Below are 26893 nucleotides of genomic sequence, written 5' to 3'. Positions count from 1 at the left end.
GCTTTGACAATAGGTTTGATTGTTGTCCCGTTTTTTTTTTTTTGAAAAACTTGAATTATATCTGTCAAGCAAATTCTTAGTTAATTCAAGAACTGCAATTGCCTTGGACCCACACACTTTAGGCTAACTCTGACTTTTTATGTAAGAGTTGGGAGTATGATGTATATCAATTGCAGGGGTGAACTGAAGGTCAAAGAGCGCCCAGTAGCCTTTAAAAAAAAAATGATAACAAATTAAAGTGATCATGTTTTTTGACAAAAATAGAATGGGAGTTTTTTTTAATGCAATTAATCAAATTCGATTTGATTTAAAAAACCATCCCGTTCTGTCCTGAATCTTCTAAATACGATGCCAATATTTTTCGAGTCTGTGAAACAATAGATAATTTCCCATAATAGAACACATCATTTTTTGATGGTTGATCATTTAGCTGCGAAATTGGAATCATTTTTGAGTCATTAAAACTTATTGTTGTCTCGTGAGAACGCCAAACTTTTCCAGTATTTACGTGTGCATTTTTCTTTTTAAATAAATATGAAAAGAGGAACACATCTACTCAAATGCGTTTAAGTGGCGTCAAAATTTAAAACACAGTGACAATACGGAATACGGTGGGACACACTCTCCTACTCCTTTATCTATACTATCTTCATCTGAATGTGTTACGAATTGATGAAAAGGTGTGTTGACAATAGAAGTTTTTCAAATCTACATTGTTTTCGTAACAACTTTTAACGCCATAATCAAAATGTTTTTAAAAAAGAGGCTGGGATGCGACCCACACTGATCCCTTCCCATCACGTCTGTCGATTTGTCTTGCTTAAAAGTTTGTAGGGTTGGGTTAAAAAAGTTGTTAGTTGAATGATTCTTAAAAAAATTAAAATTACCAACAATATTTTTCATATAGAGAAGTAGTTAAGTTTGCAAATCTAGTTTTTTTAAATAGATTTTTAGTTGAAAAATTTTGTTACCAATTTTAGTAACATTTCTTAAATTTTTAAAAATTGGATGAATGAAATTACTTTGAGAGATATCAAGAACCGAACATCAATTTTTACCAAATTTGCGTATTATTTCTTGTAGATTTTAGTTTGAAAAAACGGACTGTTGGATTTTTATAAAAAAAAAAACTACTGAATATCGTAAACAATATTTTCTATGAAATATAAAAAAAGTTTGAAGACAAGAGTCGAAAGCTAATTTTTACCAAGTCTTAGTATTGTTTTTTTTGCTAGGTTTTTATTTTTTGTAAAAAAGTAGTTTAAGCCAATATCTCACAGTTTTGAAAAGATATTTCAGTCGAAAATCAATTTTTACCAACTTCTATTAATTTTCTTGTTTAGGTTTTTTTGTCAAAAAACTGTCAATTCGATTTTTCTCAAAATTTTACTGAATGTTGCCAACAATGTTTTTTTTTAAGATAAAAGTAGTTTAAAGGTAATATCTCAAAGTTTTGAAAAGATATTTGAGTGGAAAATCAATTTTTACCAACTTTTATTAAAAACAGTTTCTCAAAATCGTATCAGATGTTAAAAACGTTATTTTTCGTTGCAGAAAATTGTTTTGGAGATAAAACCATTTTGTATTCGTAAAATCTTCGGGGTGAAACATTTTTTTTTTTCATTTATAAAAAAAAGTTAATTTATTTTTTTTTCAAAAAAAAATATTTGTTTGATATCACTTAACAATATATAATATAAAATTTAATTCAAGTCGCTAGTATTTTTGGTTCATGAGATATTTAGGGTTAACCAAAATTTTCACTTTTTTTTAAACTGCTATGGTGAAAAAAAAACCACCCACGCAATTTTCTTGCGAGCCCTTTCTGCATCTTTCTGCTTTATTATCTGCATACCAAAATTTATTTGAAGTCGACCATTCCTGTTTGCGGGTACTGTTTTCAGAGATGAAGGGGATCTACAGTCTTATATCGAATCCGGACGGCTTATTTCAAAAAGCACTTTGCATAATCAGAATTACTCTTGGAGAATTTGTCAATTCCACGCAAGAGGCAGTACCCGTGAAAAACTTTAGATGGCACAAGCAGGGATTGAACTCAAGACCTCTGGCAAGACAGTCCAACGCACTTTTTTTTAGAATTCATTTTTTATTAATTCATTCTTAAACCTATCTTAAAGCTAGACAAAAATTCATAAAATTAGCCTAATTATCCATAACTTACAACTAACTTAATGGTCCCATACGGACACTCTAAGTTAAACTATAACACTTAAAACTAATGCCTTTCGGCCCTAAGATCTATTTTACTTCATTTAAATTTCATTTCATTTATTTTTGTATTTATTAGAAAATTTTAACAAAAAAATAATTTTAATATCCTTTTTTATTTATTTTTACTTACAAACTACTTAAAATAAGGTCCTTAAATAAAACTTAAAACTAACTTAAACTAACTTAAACTACCTATTCTACCTATAAACTACTTAAAACTAGAACAACCACAGCAGCAAAACTAACTATCTAAAATTTTTATTTTTCATATTTTCTTGTATTTTTTTTTTTTTATATATTCCATGTTTTATTTTTTTTTTATTTTAATGTTCTTTTTTTTTGGTATTTTTTGTATTTTTTTTTTTTTATTATTTTTTTTCTATTTCTTTTTGTGCCACCATGCCTATTCTACTTAAAACTAAACTCTAAAACTATAAAACAAGTATGTAAGCCGGCCAAGGTTTAAAACCCCATCCCGACTACCCAATATCAAGTGCCGATTGAAGCCACCAAAACTGGTTCTCCTGCTTCACCCTCTCAGTTCGGTCCAGTTCGGACACATCCCTACTGAACCGAAGGAGCTCCGCTCCGCCTTGTGCCATGACGTCCCGACTGTACGGGAGTCGCCTATCCACGGTTCTTCGTCTGACGTGGTAGATTAACGGAACTGCCAATCTATCCTGTATCAGACCGCATTTGTATAAAAAGAGGAATGCCTCTGGTGGAATGAAGCCGCTCAAACGTGCACTTTCAAAATACTCGTCGTTCGAAAAGAACGCCCCGAAAATTAAATTGTTGGTCGAAGACATAGCTCTTGCAATGTGACCTCGAACGAGTTTTATCACGAAATTGTCAATTCTGTTGATTCGAGCCCCGTTGTATGGGACCTCGTTGGAATAGTTATGCACATAAGAAGATTCGGCTGTTCGATATAAGCCGGTACAGCGTCGTAAACACTGCCGCTCGAACACCCGAAACTTCTCCATCTGAGAAGGGGCAACGTTGAACCACACAGGACAACCATACACGATCATTGGCCGTATGAGGGCCATGTAGCAACTTACCTTCACTCTGGGGTCAAGCCGGCTGCTAAAAAACAGCCGTTTCGTCAGAGCGAAGGCTCCTCTGGCCCTGGTCAGAGCACCATTTATATGTCTGTCGAAATATAAATACTGATCTAACCAGATACCGAGGTACTTCACTACACTTTTGCTCGCTTATGGCTGCCCGTGAAGATCAACGATGACCATCTTGAGCCAATTCTTACACGTATCCCTCGTGGCCCTAGCCAACGGAGTCCGGAACAGAATTGCCTCTGACTTCTGGACATTTATTTTCAGTTTCCAGTCGTCGCAATATCGCAGTCCAACGCACCAACCATCATGCCACGGGATACTAAATATGTGAAAGTTTTTTAACGATCATTAAACGAAACGATCATTAAATCGAAAATGGTCGTACATTTTTAATAAAAATATCGATAATGTCCCACTATCAAATCAAAACTTCAATTCCATGATTGTTTAAACTTCAATAGCTCAATAACCACTTGTGGGACACCTAAACGAATTGTATCTGTATTCTACCACGGGAACCTATAAATTGTCCAATAGTTTTCCTGTGAATGAACCAAATTTAGTGCAAGTCATTTATTGAAAACTACTATAAGGCTTGCTAAAGACCTTCTTGAGACCACAACACTTAAAATTTAGTGTAGTGGTCTCAACAGTCTAATTTTAACATTAATTAAAGTTCGTTTAAGCTTTAATACTATATGGGGAATCCTAGGAACTTTTTTGGGACGTAAAGACCTCATGTCAAATATACGAAGAACTACCAAAAACGTATAGAAAAGGTCTATTGATACTCCATGGGTCTGCCAAAACTCGTACCAAAAAAAGACTTTTGAGATACAAGCGCCTGGATTTGAAATACCAGATTTTTTGCATAGCCATTCGTGAGGTTTAGGGTCGAAAAAGGCATTTTTAGAATTTTTTGTGATTTGATCGAACCAAAATTTTGGTACAACAATGAAGTTTGGCATCAGTTAAAACTGACTGCAACTGCAACAGCTTTTGCTTTCCCATTTGAAAGACGTCCCGTAATCAGTCAGTGTCCGCTCAAAACAACGACATTTTTCACTCCTTCTAAACTGGCTGTAAATTACAAAAGCCTCCATTCGTCAAAGAATTGATTATAACTTACATACTTGGGCAGATACCCCAAAAACAAGTTTAAATCTCTTTGATTGAATCCAAAAAAGGGCTTTGAAATTGATAGGCAATAGAACATAGAACATTTACATCGCACGCATACCTTTCGCTATTTTACCGATATTTTTATACAAACAATACTTTACCCAACACTATTTTTATGACCAATATACACTGGTATCTTCTCTTAAACCCTTCCCTATTTTCTTAAAGCTCACAGTGTATTTTAATAGAAACACATCAAGAGAATTAGTAACCCCTCGAGTTGCTATAAATAATGTTGTTCGCGAAAAACTCTTAGAGCTCGAAGATTCTGTAATTTTTCAACCCAGTACACTTATTCCTAACAACAGTTTAGTAAAAAGCTTGCATAAAGACCTGAAAATAAAGAAATCTCCTCGAGGTGATGGAATTAACAACCAATTATTAAAAGGTATCACTTTTTTAACTTTTATCTTCAATGTTTGTATCAAACACTATTAATTTCCTGAACAATGGAAAAAAGCAAAGATTATACCTTTGCCAAGGCTGAGAAACCTTAAGATAGCCCATCAAATTATATGCTTATAAGTCTTCTAAACAATATAAGTAAACTTTTCGAAAAGGTGTTAAAGGGCCGGCGCCTGCAACATATTGATGAAAGAAGCATATATCCAATTGAACAATTCGGATTTAGAGCAGATCACTTCACCTCCCACCAAGTCTTAAGAATAAAAAAATATTTCAAAAACAATCTTGTTTTAAAAAATTCGACGGATCTAGTTTTGTTAAACATAGAAAAGCCTTTGACACTGTTTGGCACGATGGACTCATCTTTAAGCAAATTTTGTTGAATTTTCCACGATATCTTATCTAAATTATTAGGAACTTGCGAAATTTGATATTTCATTTGGGGTTCCTCAAGGATCTGTTTTGGATCCCATTCTCTTAAACGTTTTCTTATCCGATCTTCCTAGGCTTGAAAATACTGAAACTGCCATGTTTGCGGACGACAATTGCCCTTTTTGCAACAAGTGTTTTTGCTCAAGACGCACTTAACTTCTTCGTTACTTAAATAAGTGCAAAATTAAAGTAAATGCCAGGCCATTTGGTTCACACGACGTCGAAAACAATGTTTTCTCCCACAAACCACACTTAATATTAATGCATTCAATATCGTATGGTCCCAAAATTATACATATCTTGGCATTATACTTGGTAAAGAACTCACTTTTCAAGGTCACATATCAAACTCATAAAAACTAAATTTATTAATTAAAATCCTGTATCCGCTTATCAATAGGAAGTCTTGTCTAAGCATACATAATAAAATATTAATTTATAAAAGTATATTTTAGCCAGTCCTCCCTTATGGAGCACCAGTGTGGTTCGATTGTACTGAGACTCTCATCAAAAAATTACAGATATGTCAAAATAAAGTCCTTAAACTAAAACTTAATTTACCTCTACTATTCTACTATAAGACTCCACAAAAGAGCTTATGTCAACCTTAATAAATATACTCTTTACAAATTACTAAACGACTTTTTTGAGAGATGTTCTTTTTCAGATAATGATCTCATTCAAAACTTACAATAAAAAGTGATTTCCTAATATTTTGGGTTTATGTGCAATACTAGTTTTTTAGTTTAATATGAGGGTTTTTTTCTTGTAGTGTTTTCCCTTAAATAAATTTATTTATCATTTTTTCTTATCTTAAAATCTTGTTATAAATTTGTTATTTATGTTAAAGTTGTAAAGAAATTTTGTTTTTCTAAATCTCTATAATTGTTTGTTAAATTTAAAATAATGTAAAAATTGTGCTACAAATAAAACGAAACTGAACTGAAAAGATAATTTCCCATAATAGAACACGTAATTTTTTGATGGTTCATCATTTTAGTGCTTCAAAAGTGCTGCGAAATTGCAATCACTTTTGAGTGCAAATATTCATTAAAATTTGTAAATACATACATTTTTCCCCTGAGTACGTCAAATTTTTCAGGTATCTACGTGTGCATGCTAAATCTTCCAAAACTTTATATTTTGAGATTTTAGTGTTATTATATTTTGAGAACGTTTTTAGATGTATTTTTTAAAAACTCTTTTTTTTAAAATCAAGAAAATTAGAGATATTCTTAATTGAAATAGTTAATGTAATGTCATCTGAACGCCTCTTCAACTGTTTGAATAGTAATATTTCAGTAAGATTTACTTATAAATAAATAGTAATTCTAAAGTTTTGTGGTCATTTTTGAATACTAATAGAAATGGGTCTTTTGAAAAGAACTTGAGTGATATTTGTAATAATTTTGTCTTATTTTTTCAACTAAATTTTGCTAACTAAATTATGATCAAGATTTTAATAATTCCAATTCTAATATAAATGCAGGTATCCTTTGTTGATCTTTAGATAATGTGTTGTCACTTTATCATCTTTAAACAATAGTTTCTCCGCTGCACCAAATAATATTCCTCCATTTCTTTTAAAATTTTGTAAATACAATTTAGCAGCCCCGCTGTGTTATATTTTCAACATGTCTTTGCGACAAGGTACACTTTTAGATTCATGGAAACATTCTCTGATTACTCCTCTGCATAAATTCCAATAATAATTCTAATAATTCCAAAAGTATTTGAAGCAATTGTAAAAAATAAATAATAAACTGTAAATTTAGTTATGAGTGGTAGATAGACAGCAACCAATTTATCAATATTTACGAATCATCGTCGCATGCAAGGTGACGTTATTTACACCGATGTCTCAAAAGCATTTGATCGTGTGCAACACAATATTCTTTTGAAAAAACTTGAGCTGCTAGGGTTTCACTCTGCTCTCCTAGACTGGATTAAAAGTTATTTGGTTGGACGTAGTTAATATGTTAAAATTGGTGATGTTTTATCAAATAAAATAATAAACTTTTCAGGTTCCTCAAGGCAGCCACCTTGGGCCAATTCTTTTTGTTATTTTTATTAATGATTTGCCAAATAATATAGTTATTAAGCAAAGTATCTCTTATATGCCGATGATCTCAAGATTTTTAGCTGTGTAAGATCTCCATTAGATGCTAGTAAAATTCAAATTGATATTGACTGCATTGTACTATGAATAGTTTATATTTCAATATTTAAAATAGGCAGTGATAATTGATAATCATCCATTATAAAGGTTACCAAGACAAAAAGATCTTGGAGTTATCTTTGTCTATAAAATGAGTTATTCATTTCATATTGACCACTTTATTTCTAGAGCTAACGTGATGTTGGGTCTTATATCTAGAAGTTCTAAGTATTTTGAAGATCCATACACTCTAAAAACCCTTTATTTATCAGACCTTTTCTGGAGTATTGTTGCATTATCTGGAATCCCTTTACTCAAACGAGTATTCTTAGGATTGAAAAAGTTCAGATAAGATTTACCAAATTCGCCTTACGTTAGGTTTTTAGAAACTCAAGTGTTCCATCTTATGAGACCAAATGCAAATTAATTAATTTAAAACCTTAAGTGCAGAGGTGACAACTATATTCGATACTTTTTGCTTTCGATGTTTTGAATTCTAACATAGATTGTTCTACTTTGCTATCAATGTTTAATATTTATGTACCTTCTCGTAGTTTGCGACCTATGGATGGAAATTGTTTACATTAGTTGTTTAATTTAGTTGTAGTCTCCTTAAAGTCATGTTACTTGAAAGACGAACAAAGAAATAAAATAACTAGTAATGAGTCGGAAGAAGTTCAAAAGTATTCGTTTTGATTGACTCTTTGGGTCGTATGCAAAGAGATGAGATCAAACTCATTACTCACTTTTTTGAGAACTTTCTTAAAGTTGTATGCAAAAAAATAATTACTGACCGAGTTAGATCTCACTTGGTGAGTTTAATCTCAGAGGGATGAGATCGATCTCAAAACGAAAGCTCGCCATGAGATTGTGCTCGTTTTCATATGCAAAAAGCTGAGTAAACACTTGGTTACATGAGATCGATCTCACAAATTGTTAAGCATGGTATTTCTCGGACTCAGTTCACATAAAACCGTAAGGATGGCTGAATTTATAATTAATTATGTCGGACAAAGAAATTATAAGGAAAGAAGGTGTCCAATAGGTGATGATTTTCGTCGTTTGTACCGGTTTAGTGAAGAAGGTGTGCGATTGTTTACGGAGGAATTTTTGGGCCCGAGCTCAGAAACGCGTGGTGGTGCTCTCACAAATGAAGAAAAAAAAAAGAGGCTGGGATGCGACCCACACTGATAACTTCCCATCCCGTCTGTCGATTTGTCTTGCTTAAAAGTTTGCCTTTATGTACTGGTATCAATTTTTACCAAATTTGCGTACTCTCTTTGTAGATTTTATTTTTTATATGAAAAAACGGACTGTTGGATTTTTATATAAAAATTACTGAATATCGAAAACAATATTTTCTGTGAATAAAATAAGTTTCAAGTCAATATTTTTAAGTTTTGAAAAGCTATTTGAGTCGAAAGTAAATTTTTACGAAGTTTTAGTATTGTTTTTATTTTAGAGTTTTATTTTTTGTAAAAAAAAACTGTCAATTCGATTTTTTAAAAATTTTACCAAATGTTGAAAACAATATTTCTTATGAGATAAAATTACTTTAAAGCCAATACTTAAAATTTTTAAAGAGATATTTGAGTCGAAAATCAATTTTTCCAACTTTTATACATTTTTTTTAGGTTTTTATTTTTTGTAAAAAAACTGTCAATTCGATTTTTTTCAAACTTTAATTGAATGTTAACAGCAAGATTTTTTGAAAGATGAAAAAAATTAAAGGCAATATCTCAAAGTTTTGAAAAGATATTTGAGTCGAAAATCAATTTTTACCAACTTTTATAAATTATTTTTTTTTTAGGTTTTTATTTTTTGTAAAAAAACAGTTAATTCGATTTTTTTCAAACTTTAACTGAATGTTGACAACAAGATTTTTTGAAAGATAAAAGTTTATTAAAGCCAATATCTCAAAGTTTTGAAAAGATATTTGAGTCGAAAATCAATTTTTACCAACTTTTATAAATTTTTTTTTAGGTTTTTATTTTTTGTAAAAAAACTGTCAATTCGATTTTTTTCAAACTTTAACTGAATGTTGCGACAAGATTTTTTGAAAGATGAAAGTAAATAAAAGCCAATATCTCAAAGTTTTGAAAAGATATTTGAGTCGAAAATCAATTTTTAACAACTTTTATAATTTTTTTTTTAGGTTTTTATTTTTTGTAAAAAAACTGTCAATTCGATTTTTTTCAAACTTTAACTGAATGTTGAAAACAAGATTTTTTGAAAGTAAATAAAAGCCAATATCTCAAAGTTTTGAAAAGATATTTGAGTCGAAAATCAATTTTTAACAACTTTTATAATTTTTTTTTTAGGTTTTTATTTTTTGTAAAAAAACTGTCAATTCGATTTTTTTCAAACTTTAACTGTTTGTTGACAACAAAATTGTTTGAAAGATAAAAGTTAATTAAAGCCAATATCTCAAAGTTTGGAAAAGATATTCGAGTCGAAAATCAATTTTTACCAACTTTTATACATTTTTTTTTTAGGTTTTTATTTTTTGTAAAAAAACTGTCAATTCGATTTTTCTCAAATTTTTTCAGAATGTTGAAAACAATATTTCTTATAAGAAAAAATAAGTTTGAAGCCTAAATTTCAAGTTTTTGAAAAGATATTTGAATCGATATTCAATTTTTACGAACTTTGAGTAATGTTTTTTTTTTAGATTTTTATTTTTTATAAAAAAAACTGTCAATTAGATTTTTCTCAAAATTTTATCAGATGTCAAAAACATTATTCTTCGCTGCACAAAATTGTTTTAGAGATAAAATCATATTTCAGTCGTATAGTTTTGGAGGTGACAAATTTTTTTTTTTCAGTTTTATTGATTTAAAAAAAAACCGGTTTATTGATTTTTTTCAAAAAATATACCTGTTTGGTATCACGTTACAATCTATTATATAAAATTTAATTCAAGTCTCTAGCGTTTTTGGTTCGTAAGATATTTAGGGTTAACCAAAATTTTCACCTTTTTTCAAACTGCTATGGTAAAAAAACCACCCACGCAATTTTCTTGAGAGCCCTTTCTGCATCTTTCTGCTTTATTATCTGTATAACAAAATTTATTTGAAGTCGATATCTCTTCTGGTTCTTGAGCTATGGACGACGAAAAAAACGTCGCGAACGTACGGACGTACGGACGTACAAACGTACGTACACACGCACGCACAGACATCTTTCTAAAAATCTTTTATTTCGACTCTAGGGACCTTGAAACGTCGAGAAATGTCAAAATTTTCAATTTGACAATTTGACATTACAATAACTTCATATGGGAAGTTAATAAGAACATTTCTGCGATACATAGCAGACCCGGGGTTCCAAATTGGAGTTGGTGAAGACGTTGGAGTTCATCAATCTACGGTCTCTAGAGTGTTGCAGCAAGTTTCTGCAGAAATTGCAAGCCAGGCCAAGAATTGGATTATATTCCCACATACTGTGGAAGAAATACTAGAAGCGCAAAGGTTATGGAGCTCGAAGTACGAGTTTCCTTATACAATTGGTGCTTTAGATTGCACTCATATCCGAATATGGAAACCTTTGACCTATCATGAGGAGTACATTAACCGTAAGGGATACTACTCCATTAATGTTCAAGCTTCATGCAATGCGGAAGAAAAGTTTACAAGTGTTGAAGTTTGCTGGCCAGGATCCGTACACGACTCCTGTATTTTGAAAAACTCTTTCCTATATAGTCACATGAATAATAATAACATATCAGGAATACTTCTCGGTGATGAAGGTTATGGCATTACTCCATGGTTAATGACCAAGTTTAAAGAAACGAATAATGAAATCAAACGTAATTTTAATGCTGTTTTGACAAAAGAAAGAGTTATTATAGAGAGATGCTTTGGACAAATCAAACAGAGATTTCCTATTTTGCAATATAAAGTTCGAGTGAAGCAAGAAACCATTCCAAATTTAATAGCTTCTTGTTTTATTTTGCATAACTTCGCTAAGTATTTACACGAAGACGAAACTGTTGATGAAAGCAATCAAATCATTCCAACTAACGATGCCACTGAAGGTCAACCCCTTCCGACTGCAGCCCGTATTAGAAACGCCGGACAACAACGACGAAAAGAAATTTCACGTTTATTGATCACACAATAAAATTAATCCATTTAAGTTTTTCGTTTCATCAGTCTCATATCTTTCTACTGCCGAAGTGGTTTCTCTTTGAAACTTAGAAACCTGTCAAAAAATTTCATGTATAAATTGGTTGGCAACATAATCAAAGAGATGCTCAAAACGGCATAAAATTTACCCGACGCAATTTTTGTACTGGAATTTCTGATGACGACATTTGAAGGGAGTCACATGACCGTTTTCTTGAACTTGTTGCTGGACTGCTTGAATTGTTCTCACGAGAACCTAACGAGAAGTAGGTACATAATTCTATACATTCTTTTGTACATAGAATGCTTGAAAATTTTTACCTGGTATTTTATTCATCGTTGGATTAGTTTCTGCGTCAATTAAAATTAGTAATTCTTTTTCCCAGTCTTTTAGAATTATTTTTTTATTTCCTGTTTTGTTGACATCTATTTTATTTTTTAAACAGGAATCCATGTTTGCCACTTTTTAAGTTATTTGTTTGTCGTTGATGTCAATTCCAAATTGGCTTTTATAAGATTTAATTATTTTGAGAATGGCATCACTCTTCTTCGCCTTATGAATAGGCAACTGTGATTTTTCCAACAAAATTTTATTGTTTTTTAAGTTCCTTAACTAAAAACTTATTAAAATTTTCCGATTCACTATTGATGCATATATCATTTTCACTTTCAGACGACATTTTTTTTTTCACTCGCCTTACATGAAGAAGAATCATAACTAAGCAACGAAAAGAGCTTTGAGATCGATCTCAATTTCAACGAGTAATAGCTGTTGAGCTTGAACTTGATTTTTTGCATACAAAACAGAGTCTGAGTTCCGCAAAAAGATGAGTCCAAGCTGTTTACTCACTTTTCTAAGACCTTTCTTAGAATGGTTTGCAAAAAAAAATACAGTGACCGAGATCGATCTAAAGCTGTGAGTTCTAACTCCAAATGTTGAGATCGATCTCTCGATGAAAGCTCTACGTGAGAAAGTTTTTGTTTTGATATGCAAAAAGACGAGCAAACGCTCGATTGCATAAGATCGATCTAACAAATTGTTAAGGATCTCAATTTGAGATCCAAAATTTAATTCTTTTTTTCACAACAAGGAGCGCTCTATCTTTGTGATTTCACATGTAAATGTTGGTATCATTGCAAACAAATTAAATAAAACTGTATTGCCATATAAATATTTTAATTTGACTGAAATAAAATATTTTTTAAATAAAAAGCGAGAAGCTTTATATTTATTTATTTGGTATATAATCCATGAAATAATTAGATTAATTTTTTGGTGAAATTCAAATAATTAAGTCCAAAAAAATGTATATTTGACATAATTTATGTCAAAATTCTTAAAAGTGTTACATACAACCCACCGTCATTTCATTTACATACAAACCACTGTCATTTCAAAACTACTCTCTTTATTGAGATGGTTAAGATGGTTCTGAGTTCTAATTTATGTCACCTAAGTGTTTCTTACAACCATTTTTAATTTAAAGAATGATTTCAAAAAAATCCCATGTAAACGTGTTTTCAACATTTTTTGATTTTTGTGATTTCACATTTTCAGAAGTTGTGGAGCTACAACTGGAACTTGAATCATCATCGATAAGATTCAATAGGGATAAAATTGAATTGTTTGATTCTTCGCTTTCATCACTTTCAAATAAAAACTGCAAATTATACAAGTTTTTAATAGAGAAAAGAAATAAAAATTAAAATGAATACTTCGATCAACCACAGCAGCTTCCATTTTGGGTATTTGTTTATATTTTTTTTGCTTCGAAATGTCACTTTTGAAAGAACGAATTTGACACTGCTACCAAACTTTAAATAATAAAAAATATGATGATCCAATGCTGTTTTATTATCATGATCTGATCCGGATCAGATCACGGTGATAATTAAACGCGGCTAAAATGGCCGAGTTTCTGAACAATTTTGTTTTAAATCGATAGATAGGTGAAGATTTTCGAAAATTGTAAAGATTTAGTGAAACAGCTGTGCAATTATTGACAGATGAGTTTTTGGGCCCAACCCTGGAAACACGCGCATCCCTACTTCCATCAAAAAAAATTCACTACCTTTTACTTAGAAGTCTTGCAATATTTTACTCTATAAGTTTATATAATTAAATATACGATTGCTAAGGTAAGCCAATATTTTGCATAATTTACCTTGATTAATATATAATAACATAATATACAACAATTATTTAATGATGACAATAATATCCATATATTATGAGAATTTCTAAAAATGTTTTTTTTTATAAATCACGTTAAAATTGAAAATCCGTTTCAATGAATATTTGTCACATAATTCTTAAAAAGTAAAAAACAATCTTTAAATGAAAGAAAAAATTCATGACGTAAGTTCTATTATCTAGCGTTGCCATCCGACATGTACTCTTTTTAACCTATGCGGGGAACGTACGGGATAGTTTTTGCTAATTGTCCGGGATTGTCCTCTTTTCATCAGTAAAAAAAAGTTTTTTAATATTCTTTATGTATTTCTTATTCTTAAACTCAATCGCGACTAATAAGATTAAAGAAATAAACAGAACTAATCATTTTGAAAGAGAAAATCAAAACGAACAGAATTTCATTGAACAGAATTTAGACAAACAGAATTTTTTGGCTGTCAAACGTCAATGTCATCTTTTTTAGTTGGTGGATTGGATTTGCACCTAAATGTTTTTGTTTTTCATTTAATTTTGTGGGCGTAAAGAAAACAATTTTTTTATTATAAAAGAGTGTTAAAGGTAAAAGATAAAATTTTGCAAATACGAGAGTTGTGTTTTAAATTAAATAATTATGCTTTTAGCTGCTCACAATGCAATGCCAAGACGAAAATGTACTTTTAATGAAGATTTGAGGACAAAGTTTACTTCTTTTACTGGGAGGTGTGCTGCTCCATTTGTAATTGTACAATTTCAATTGCAAATAAAGAAGATCACGTTAAGTCCGAAAAACATTCCAAAAATTTACGAGCGTCAACACAACGCGACCGGCAGCTGACCAAAAACATTTAAAGGCAGCAGAGGCAACATTTGCATACCACACTGTTTTTAATCACCAATCATTCAATTCACTCGATTGCACCATTAAATTAAACCAAAAGATATACTTCGACTCAAACATTTGCAAGCAACTGTCCTGTGCACGAACTAAGGCTACTGCGATAATCACCAACGTTATTGCCCCTTTTTCTATATCACAGGTACTATGTGAATATGTGATTTAAAAACAATTGCTTTCATAAGTGCTCAAACAGATGCTAGTAACCATTTAGCCTTGAAAATGTTCCCTGTTTTAATAAGATATTACGATTTTAAAAATGGTGGAACTAAAAGCAAGATTCTGGATCTTGCATTCGAAAAAAATGAAAAATCCGACACTATAACCCAGCTGATTGTAAAAACTTTTACAAAAAATAATTTATTAACAAAATGTATTGGATTTTGTGCGGATAACTGCAATACCAACTTCGGTGGCCGACAGAGAAAAGGTTCGAATAATGTGTATTCGAAGTTGAAATTATTAGTAAACCAAAATATGATCGGTGTAGGCTGCCAACCACATGTATTGAACAATGCAATCTTTCACGGATGTGATACTCTCTCCGTTGATGTTGATATAATCATTGTTAAAATATATAACTACTTCTCTATATATACTGTCAGAACGGAAAGACTTCGAGATTTTGCTGAATTCCTTGACAATGAATACAAGCCACTTTTATACCATTCAAAGACCAGATGGCTTTCTTTATATCCTGCAGTGGAATGGCTTTTACTCATGTTTGAAGTCTTAAAATCCTATTTCGAAGAAGTTGAGAACCCACCAAAAATATTGATTGAATTCTTCAAAGATGATTTGAGTGAGGCGTATTTATTTCTAGTTCATTCTCTTATGTCTATTTTTAATTTTAATATTCAAAAACTTGAAAAACAAGATATATCTATTATTGAGACTGTGAAAGTTTTACAAAATATTGTAAGCAATATACAAGAGCGAATCAATAGTAATTTTATTCCTATCAAAATTAAATCTATCATGAAAAAGCTTGTTGAATCTGGTTTACAAGAAAAAGTAAACAAATTTAAAATTGATACCAATAACCTCTATAATGTAACTGTCAAATATATTGAATCCTGGCTAAAACCTTTCGAAAAATTTAAAGTTTTTTCGTGGATGCAGTTCAATGATAAAAACGTAACGTGGGAATCAGTTGAACCATGTTTGATTTATATTCAGGAAAAAGGTGTTACTGTCAGGGACAGTGCGTTATTTGATCAATTTTGTAATCTCAAGCACTATATGGATAACCTTTCTCCTTGTGATGAAACTAATGTAAACACAAAATGGACTGAATTTTTAAAAGTTGTACCTCCATAGAATTATACAGTGAATTAATTAAAATTGCGGAGTTTTATTTCGCAATTCCTAGTCACAATACCGATGTTAAAAGAGTTTTTTCTTTGATTAATTCGCAGTGGACAAAAGAAAGAATCAAATTGGTACCCGACACTGTAAAAGGCATAATTTTAACAAAATTTAATTTTCAAGCATTGAGTTGCGAATCTTTTTACGATTCTTTAATGTCAAGCGATAGTGAAATACTTAACAAAATTAGAAGCAATGAAAAATACAATTAGAATAGATCATTCCCAAAAATCTTTTCAGTTAGTTAACTATGTAGGTATGTATTTATAAAATATCCAACCTACGGGGTACCTTAAACATTTTTTTTTATATTTTAAATTTCATTATTTATGCAATGTATAAAAATGTATATAATGTGCTAAATGTTAATAACTTAACGTATACAAAATATGAAATGTTCCTATGAAATATGATGACAGATGTACCTAAATAATATGTAACTAGATATGTAACTATTTATAAATTAATTAATTTATTTTTATTATTTAAAAAAAACTGAAATACCCAAATAAAACAGATTTTTTTTTTAAAAAGTATAATGTATTTGTGTCCTCGTTTTGTACTGTTTTTTGGATTCTAATTTGTCCGGGAAAGTCCGGGATTTTAAATCTCGCTGCCTAGTTCCATCGATTTATTGTTCGATCGTTGTTGGATAATTGTGCTAAAAACGCTTGCTTCCAAATTATTAGAATATCGACCAGCTATAGGACATTGTAGAAAAACAGTACCTCATTTTTAAAAGAACACTATTAAGATTGATTGATTCATTTTAAGATCCTACAACCTAATAGTATTTTTGTTTCGTGTGTGTTTGAGCTGTCCAAACTCAAATCCCATAGAAATGGGTAATTTTCAAAATCATCGATGTTATCGTGCCATCAACATATCGTTACTCAATGACGTATTATTTCTGTAACCTAACCAAATGTCAATTGTACATTTGAATAATCCTTCGACTTCGAGAACCTTTTATAAAAGAATAAATCAAAAGCAAAACAAACCCCCATTTACCAAGTATTTATGAGCCCCAATTATTTATAACCATTCTATAGGTAAATATAGTTTAGACATTATTTAAGTAAACGTATTTAAGGGTAAATACGAATCAAGAAGCAGCAATGCCTATCAATTGACAATAAATTATTAAGGGTGATTCTAAAGTGCTAAGCTGTTTTGATATTTTTATACACAAGTGGCAATCATTTTCTTGGGACGAAATAAATGCGCACTGAATTTTCTTCAAACTGTTGCTCGTATTATGATGTATATTTTACCATGTCTGCTTCTAAAAATATATTTATATTTAAATCGATTTTTATATGTCGACACTTCGCTCAACCATCCAGCAATCAACTTGACTGATAAACCTTAGTGCACTTACGAAACCATTTTATTTATTTAATACATAAGCCCTACGTATGAAACAAAAGATGTATAGTTATGCACATGAGCTTACGTAAATACTATATAGACACGATACAATCTTCAGAAGCCCTTATCGCGTTAATCGATTACCCAAGAGGATTTTCATGATGTGCACGGGGCAATAGGTGACATCAATCAGAAACTACTACCATTTATCTGACACCGCATCTCAAGTATTCTTCAAAATAAAATGCATTCGTCGTAGAATAAAATGTACATATATTGCAACAAAATCAATTGATGAAAGTGTTATTTTCCGTAACCGTAATAAATAGATTTTGAAACATGCCACTCAATTTTGACATGAAGAATGTCATGGAGATTCAAGGAGTCTAATTAATGTAAGTCTATGAAATAATTTACGTGTGTATATTTATGATGGAAAAGTTTATTAAAATAAGTTCAATAAACTTGGTTGAATTAAATTCAAGTTTTTTGACAATTATGCAAAATAATAAAATTAGTAATTTATTACAATACTTTACTTTTTGTTTGGATGACTTCGAAAAACTCTCTTATGTCGATTGCGAATATATAGACACTATCAAAGCATTTGACAAATTAAGCCTTGAAATTTTTCTCAATAACTTAAGTAAAATTGATCTTTATGACCGTTTCGTAATGTGGATTTTGTCATATCTTAGAGATAGACATGATAGTGTCATGTAATGAAAGATTCAATAGCCGTTTGGGATGGAGAATGTCTTTCCGAAGATTTCAAATCTTCAATGGGCCTAAAACAAAGATGTGCTTTGAGTACTCTATTATTCAATATATTTATTGAGCATTTAGTGGAGCACACGGTAGGAGGAAATGTCCCGGGCTTATTGTATGCTGATGATATCGTACTTTTATCGGAATCCCCAGACCAACTCCAAGAAATGATCGTCAAACTTGGAAAATACTGCGATACATGGAATTTATCAGTCAACCTTAGCAAATCTAACATAATGATCTTCAGAAAAGGACACGGAAGATACGCTAGTTATGAAAAATGGAAGTACCAGGATCAGGAAGTTCAAGTTACTAAGGAAGTTACATACCTCGGTGTTACCATAACAAGTAACCTTTGTATGAAAGAACATATCAAGTTAAAACTTCAGGAGGCGAAGGCTGCCCTCATCGTTTTCTGGAAAAACGGCATTACAAATAAATCCATCCACCACTCAGCAAAATATAAACTGCTTCAAGCTGTGGCAAAATCTATTATGCTTTACTCCTCTCAAGTGTGGGGCTACAAAGAGTATGAGGATGTGGACAAATTATTACGTTTCTTTTTGAAGCGAGTCTTTGCTTTCCCATCAACAATGCCTAATAATTTGCTTCATATCGAAACAGGTTTTCCACCGTTGTTCATCGACACTCTCAAGACTCAATTTGATTACGTTGTCAAAATACTCCGATTGGATTCATCAAGGCTGGTTAATAGAGAATTAAAATTTATCATCATAAATCGGCTTAATTTTGTATAAACTTGGATCGATTTTGCAAATTTGACGGGTGAATCGATCGAATTTGATTTGGATAATCTAACGGGTTTTAAAGGAAGGCTTTACTCACTTTTTTGCGAAATTGGATAAGAAATATCGGCAAATTTTCATCAACCAGGCCAAAACATCGCAGTAAAGAAGCTTCTAAGTTTGAGTTTAATCTTGGAGAATCAAACTACCCAACTGATATGATTTCTTGAATACTACGAGCCAGAGCGCCAGAGGTGCGATACTTTTTCTGAACTACATACCTCACAGACCAGACCTTTATCTAGTGCCAACTCTGCAACACCCATGACAGAGAGAATATCGGACACTTTTTAGGATTTTGTCCAATTACCCAAGAAATTCGTCAGGACATTTTTGGGAAGAACCAATTTGAAGCTGAAGATGTAATCCAAACCCTTAATGAAGCACAAGGCTGGGATAGACTTTACAAATTCCTCCAATGTGCAATGGCTTACAGAAAAAGAATTCTTACACAGAGCTTTAAATTCTTCCAGTGCATTAAATTGGTTTGATCTTTTTTTTCTTTTCCTTTTTACTGTATCTTTACATTGAAAATTAAAAAAATTGGTTTATATAAACTTGTTTAAAAGTAATTCCCAGTAATTTAATTTTATTAATACATTTAATCTCACTTTTTATCTTTGTTGTTTTGTTTGTTTCACTATCAGAATTCATATTCTGACAATCTGACCGACAATTTTAAAACTAGGTCTTAAAAGACTTGTAATTATTTATTGTATAACTGAATTTTGTATATAAATGCATTTATTTTCTATTCTAATCTAATGTAAAGTCATTTCTGGTGTACCTCAAGGGAGTCAATTTGGTCCATTGCTATTTATTTTATTTATTAAGGATTTTCCTTCTGTTTAAAATAAGTCTATATAGTAAATTTATGCAGATGATTTAAAGATATTTTGAATTATTAACATCATCAAGGACTGTAGATGGGTACATGGGTAGGGAAAGTTGGCAGTCGCAAGCAGCCCTTGGCGACTCAATTAACGCTAGAAATCGCCGTTTTGATACCATCTTTGTATGTAAACAAGGACTCTAAAAAGCTACAATCGAACAATCTTAACCAATTTTAGGAATGAAAGTCCTTTGATTTTAAATATTGACAAATGTAAGAAATTTGCGTTTTACAAAGCAAACGTAACGATATTATATTGGTTTTGTTGTACTAAACTCAATAATAACGTTTACGGATAACAATAATTTTAATTTAAAAAAACTAACAAAACACTTGATTTCGTCAAAAGATTTTCCCGAAACTTCCATCATCCATATGTTATTCAAATTCGGTATGTTTCTTTTGTCAAGCCAATTCTTGAAGGAACTTGTTTTGTACGAGCGCCATTCATACTATTTCGTTCATATTGATAAAATAGAAAGTGATCAACGTAAAAATGTGTTCAGAATTTAAACATTTTTTTTAAAATTACAATTTTAAATATTCTCCACATAAATTGTCGACCAGAACGAATACTTTTGATTTTATTCCGGTTCATATTTTTAAAAAACAAAACCTTAGTCTTAATTTTATTTTTTGAAAACTAGAAACAAGTGTTAAAATGGGCTAAAAGAAAAATGTAAAACAATGATCAATTCTTTAAATCATCTAAATAATTTTTATTTTTCACAACTATTTACAGAAGTTAAAATTACAGAATTCTAACCAACCAGAATGTTGTTCACTTAGAATTTTAAAAACATATTCCGATTGCAGCCTATTTTTAAAGTTATTTTAATGGGGTTTGCGTTAGCTCATAGTACCGAGTGAACTCAAAAAACATAATACCTCTTGAAATGCTATACTTACTTACTTAAGGTGGCAGTCCTGTGTGAAGTAGGGCCTCACCCAACATACTTATCCATCTAGCTCGGTCCCTAGCTAGATGTCTCCAGTTTCGTGCTCCAAATTGGGTGAGGTCACCACTTGTGCGCCCCACCTGTTTTGCGGTCTTCCTGTACTGCGCTGTCCTGTGGGTGTGGATTCAAAGACTTTCCGTGACACATCCATCTAATCATTGGACATTTACCCTTCTGTCTAAGTCTACGTCACTGTACAGCCCGTACAGCTCGTCGTCCCATCTTCTCCTCCACTCCCATTCTATGCATACGGGACCGTAGATCACACGAAGAACTTTTCTCTTGAAACGACCGAAGGTGCTTTCAACCGCTTTTGTCATAGTCCCTGCTTCTGCACCGTATAACAGAACGGTTATGATAAGGGTCTTATATAGCGACACTTTGGTCTTTTGAGAGAGGACCTTACCACTCAATTGATTCTTTAGCCCAAAGAAACAGCGGTTAGCAAGAGTTATGCCTCGTTTGATCACAGCGCTGGTGTTGTTTTCTGCGTTTATAGCGGAGCCTAGGTAGACGAATAGACGAAGTCCTTGACTACTTCAAAGTTACGTCTGTCGATGGTGATGTATTGACGAAAACGTCGGTGTTGTAAGTCCTTTGTTTTGCCATCATTAACCGTTAAACCCGTTTTTGCGGCCTCTGCCTTGATACTCACAACATGAAATCGATAAAAAGATGGAGAGTGTCGATGTGTCGAGATGTTCTTCGGTTTTTTCCAGGATCTACCGTTATGTGAATATTTGATCGACAGTGGACCTTCCTGGTCTAAAACCACACTGATAAGCACCTATCAGGTTGTTGACAATGGGCTTTAGACGTTCACATATTACGGCAAAGAAGATTTTTTTTAGAGGGTCTCATTTTTTCAGGATCGGGCAAACAATACTGAGGTTCGATTCGTCGGGCATGCTTTCTTTCGACCATATATTTGTAGGGCTTATTCCTGATATATTTTGCTTTGAATTCAGTTTAAAATTGTCATGCAAAACTTAAAATGATCATGCAATAAAAAATTAAAGTTAAGAAACCTCATAAATGAATTCACATGCAAAAATAAAAAAAAGACAAGTTAATCATTTGGATATTTTATTCGTCCAAACTTCTTAAAATTAAAATCAGCACAACCTTAAGTAAACTTCTTAACAAAAATAAACTGTTACAAAACATCAAAAGCAGTAGTGTTCGTCATTGGATTATGCTGTTATGAGTAGAGCTTTTCTTACATTGTTTAATAAATAACATTAAAATGAACTTGTTAAGACCGTTTGCAAAACGAATAAGAGTTTTCTCTTGATCATACGAGTATGTGCATATTTCTAATATCTTAAAACGAAGTGTTACTGGATTGTGTCTTCAATGTTTATTTGAATTTAGTCATTTATATTATTAAAGTATTTAAACTCTTACATCTTACAGATAAATTGGTGAATGCTCCTTACCAACTTATCTCCAGCTGCTTTAAAGAGCTCGGAATTCAAGCCATCCGCTCTAGCGGCTTTAAAAGACTTCAGCTTAGATATGGCCATCTTTACTTCGTCTAAGTCGGGAGGACGGGATTGTTGGTTTACGTCGTCTATGCTGAATGGACCATCCTGCCTGACAACGGAATTTGGTTCGGCCTCGCCGTTATACAGTCTGCAGAAGTTGTCCTTCCAAATCCTTAGCATAGACTTGGCTGCGGTTCCACTATGATGTTTGCACTTTCGTCTTTGCCTCCTTCGGTTCTAGGTTTATGTATCTGTGAATTTCGTTTCATCTGTTAAAAAACTTTCAAACTTCATTCCTGATTTTAAAACTCTCAACATCTTCGACCGCACGCTTCTCATGCTCTCTTTTTTTCCTTCTGAGAAGTCGGTGTTCCTTTCGCCTCTTCTGCTCATAGAGCTCATGAGCAGCTCTCGTCCTTTTACGCAGCTCCGCTTTACGTGCCTGTTGTTTGGCAGCATTTGCCTGCCGACATTACTCATCAAACCAGGGGTTCCTTGTAGGTGACTGCTTGAAACCCAGTACGTCAGAGGCGGCTTCTCTGATTGCATTTTTGCAATTGTGTTGGTTGCATAGAACTTCGAGAGAGGTTACTTGTAACTCGGTCGGAGAAGGATTTGGCGAACTCTTCCGATTTTGCCGTTCGACTTTGTACCTTTTTCTCCCAGCATATTCCTGTTTTGCCTTGGTTCAGGAAACCCGAAGTTCTACCTTGGCTCATAAAATGCTATAACTTTTTTTTTATACAAAATGTAGTTTTAGAGAGGATACTAAAAGATTATTTATTTTTAACTATAAAAATGCAATAATGTCATTGAATTTTATTACCAAAATCAGTGTTCGGTTCGAAATGTGTTTCGCGCTTTACGTCCGATTTATGGTCTACATAATCGACCAAGTGTTTACTTTATTGGACATTAAACCAACCACACGAATGCGTACAGTGCGTACAGAAGAGAATAATGCGTCTGTTTCTGAGAGTGTTGCTGAAGACCGTGAAATGTCGATTCGTCGCCGTTCGCAGCAATTGGGTTTGTGTTATTCGACCACATGGAAGATTTTACGCAAAGATCTTGGTGTAAAACCGTACAAAATACAGCTCGTGCAAGAACTGAAGCCGAACGATCTGCCACAACGTCGAATTTTCAGTGAATGGGTCCTAGAAAAGTTGGCAGAAAATCCGCTTTTTTATCGACAAATTTTGCTCAGCGATGAGGCTCATTTCTGGTTGAATGGCTACGTAAATAAGCAAAATTGCCGCATTTGGATTGAAGAGCAACCAGAAGCCGTTCAAGAACTGCCCATGCATCCCGAAGAATGCACTGTTTGGTGTGGTTTGTACGCTGGTGGAATCATTGGACCGTATTTTTTCAAAGATGCTGTTGGACGCAACGTTACGGTGAATGGCGATCGCTATCGTTCAATGCTAACAAAGTTTTTGTTGCCAAAAATGGAAGAACTGAACTTGGTTGACATGTGGTTTCAACAAGATGGTGCTACATGCCACACAGCTCGCGATTCTATGGCCATTTTGAGGGAAAACTTCGGAGAACAATTCATCTTAAGGAATGGACCGGTAAGTTGGCCACCAAGATCATGCGATTTGACGCCTTTAGACTATTTTTTGTGGGGCTACGTCAAGTCTAAAGTCTACACAAATAAGCCAGCAACTATTCCAACATTTCCGAAGAAATTCGGGCTATTCCGGCCGAAATGCTCGAAAAAGTTACCCAAAATTGGACTTTCCGAATGGACCACCTAAGACGCAGCCGCGGTCAACATTTAAATGAAATTATCTTCAAAAAGTAAATGTCATGGACCAATCTAACGTTTCAAATAAATAATCGATGAGATTTTGCAAATTTTATGCGTTTTTTTTTTAAAAAAAGTTCTCAAGCTCTTAAAAAATCACCGTTTACTTATTGAAATCGGTTTATAAGTTCCTGCGAAAACTTGAAAAAAAATGGGTTTATGAATGGTACCCTTCTGGAGCAATGCAAAAATATTTTTTTTATACCGATAGGAGCCAAATCAAGATAAAAAGTTTTGGGGATATTTTAATGTAATTTTAATTATCGGCTTATAATCAAAAAATTTGTATAGTCAACTGTTATTTTTAGTCTTTAAATAAATTAAAAAACGCCTAGCGCTTTAATGTCCAAATTTGTCAATAGACCAAATGGTTTGTAAAAGCCAGGACAGACAGACAAACGTACAGACGGACGGAATCGGGGACCCACTTTATTCAACTGCTCTACCATCGTAATGTCATGTCATGCGATTTGACGCCTTTAGACTATTTTTTGTGGAGCTACGTTAAGTCTAAAGTCTACACAAATAAGCCAGCAACTATTCCAGCTTTGGAAGACAACATTTCCGAAGAAATTCGGGCTATTCCGGCCGAAATGCTCGAAAAAGTTACCCAAAATTGGACTTTCCGAATGGACCACCTAAGACGCAGCCGCGGTCAACATTTAAATGAAATTATCTTTAAAAAGTAAATGTCATGGACCAATCTAACGTTTCAAATAAAGAATCGATGAGATTTTGCAAATTGTATGCGTTTTTTTTTAAAGTTTTCAAGCTCTTAAAAAATCACCGTTTATAAGATATTTAATACTAAAAAATATTTCTAATAAAGTTTAGAACTCTGTGCGCTGCCCTGTCAAAGTTTATAAATATACAAATTTTAAAACAGTATAAGCTCAAAGTCATCATTTTACCTTGCAATTTTTTTTGTCATAAAGCAATTTTAAAATTTGCAACCTTGGTGATTTTGAGCCAGTTACTTATCTGAGTGACACAATTATGATGTGCAAAAGAAACAACACTTGAATCGATTAAATTCCAACACAAAAATCTCCTTGTAATTATACTTTTTAAGGAGTTGATGAGAGGGATTTCAAGCAGGCGGTATAAACTCCTAAAGGTCGACCGAGGCTGTATATTTTTTTGTTTGACAGTTGCAACAGATCACATTGTCCAATGTAGTAGCCCACAATGGGTATTGAAGATTATTAACAATTTTGGGCCTTTGTATTACCTGTATTTGATGCCATAATACGAGTTTAAATAAGCATAATAATGTCAAAGTCGAACATCTTTTTAGAGTTTGTTTTGCCATTTCCTTGCAATAAATTAAAAGTAATTGTGCATTTGACATCTCAATCACCTGTTTGCATTTTTTCATCTTCATTGGCATCGATTTAAATTTACAAAAAAAATTCATCGGCATTAAAACAAAATGCAGCAACTTATTATTATGACCCAATTTATCTTATGCCAAAGAAGCATTAAATAACAGTAGCTAAATAGCTAGATACCAAAACAAAAAACAAACACACACAAAACAACAACCAACAATGCTCATCCACCTTTCAATAAAGCTTTGATAAATTTTGGTATGTTGCCAGAAAAAATCCACTTGTGATGCAGGATATTTGCCAAAAAATAAAGAAACTAAATTATACCCGGAACTCTTCATCCATCTCCAATCTCCATCATCCCATAAACTATCTATAGGTACTTGTATTGGGTTTGAATTTATCCATACCGCTTCTACATAACCTCAAATTTATTTATGTATCTTTCAATTTGCAGGATGCTTGGAGGAGGACTGCATCGATTTTCAAGGCAACTCTGTCAACCATGGAATGCTGTATGTACCTGGACCCGGAGTATGCAGTCTTTGTGTCTGCTACCACTCGGAGCCGTTGTGGTGTAAAGCAATTTACTGCGATCCACCCTATGTAAGCATGAAATACTCTTTTCTTCATCTGATTATCTGGTTCAAGAAGTTGTTTCTTTTTTTTTAAATCCTATATTTCATTAGTTTTGCAAGAACTTCAGAGTTGGTACACATTGCTGTGAGTTTGAGTGCTTGGATCCACCTGGAGAGGATACAAAATATCAGGTATGACTGCGCCATAGAAAATTAAAAAAAAAGAAACGTTTTTTTTTTTATTGGAAAGTTTAAGGAAATTAATCAAATTTCTATAGGAAGGTGCAACAGTTGCAAAAACTCCAACAGGCTCTGAGATGAAAAAACGACCAAAGCGGAACTTCTTTGACCTTTTAAGCTTATAAATACCTTATTCTTCTTAAAAAATATACAAAAATGTATACCCAGAAGCTTTTATACTATATATTTACGATTTCTGGACTCAAAACTGATCTTTCCTAAAATTCTTAACTGCTTAAAGTATAGCGCATAAAGATGTTCCCTTATATACCTGCTACAAAATTCACTAAGGAATAATTGAGGAATGTTCCAAAAAATTGTGAGTTACCCAAATGTGATGGTTTCATTGTTATGTTGATTTATAAATAGCTTACTGCTTTTGTTTATAAGAAATGCAATTTCAAAATTGTGTGCTTTTTTAATGTTGAACAAAATGGTCACAAATAAAGGAGTGGCTATAGAATTAAATCTTTTCGTTTCAAAATAAATAACCTGATTTCATAGCTAAAAAATAATTTTAATTGAAATGCTTTCAAAAATACAAAATAAGTTGATGTTGTTTTTTAAACGTATTGTTATTAAAATTATGGGCCAACAAACTTA

General features: G+C 32.3%; 1 protein-coding gene across 1 annotated transcript in view; it reads left to right on the top strand.

Annotated features, from left to right (window-relative positions):
* Nucleotides 1-26464, top strand: part of LOC129944344 (integral membrane protein DGCR2/IDD-like) — a 69691-nt gene extending 43227 nt beyond the window's left edge. Inside the window, exons 2-4 of the mRNA XM_056053707.1 lie at nt 25930-26078; nt 26162-26242; nt 26329-26464. Of these exons, the coding sequence (XP_055909682.1) occupies nt 25930-26078; nt 26162-26242; nt 26329-26415 (317 nt within the window). The 3' untranslated portion in view covers nt 26416-26464. The remainder of the gene's footprint in view (nt 1-25929; nt 26079-26161; nt 26243-26328) is intronic.
* Nucleotides 26465-26893: the final 429 nt, after the last annotated feature.

This window comes from Eupeodes corollae, chromosome 2, assembly GCF_945859685.1.
Source record: "Eupeodes corollae chromosome 2, idEupCoro1.1, whole genome shotgun sequence".
NCBI classification, from domain to species: domain Eukaryota; kingdom Metazoa; phylum Arthropoda; class Insecta; order Diptera; family Syrphidae; genus Eupeodes; species Eupeodes corollae.
Note: the sequence above shows the minus strand (reverse complement) of the source record. Positions and strands in the feature narration are given on the sequence as shown.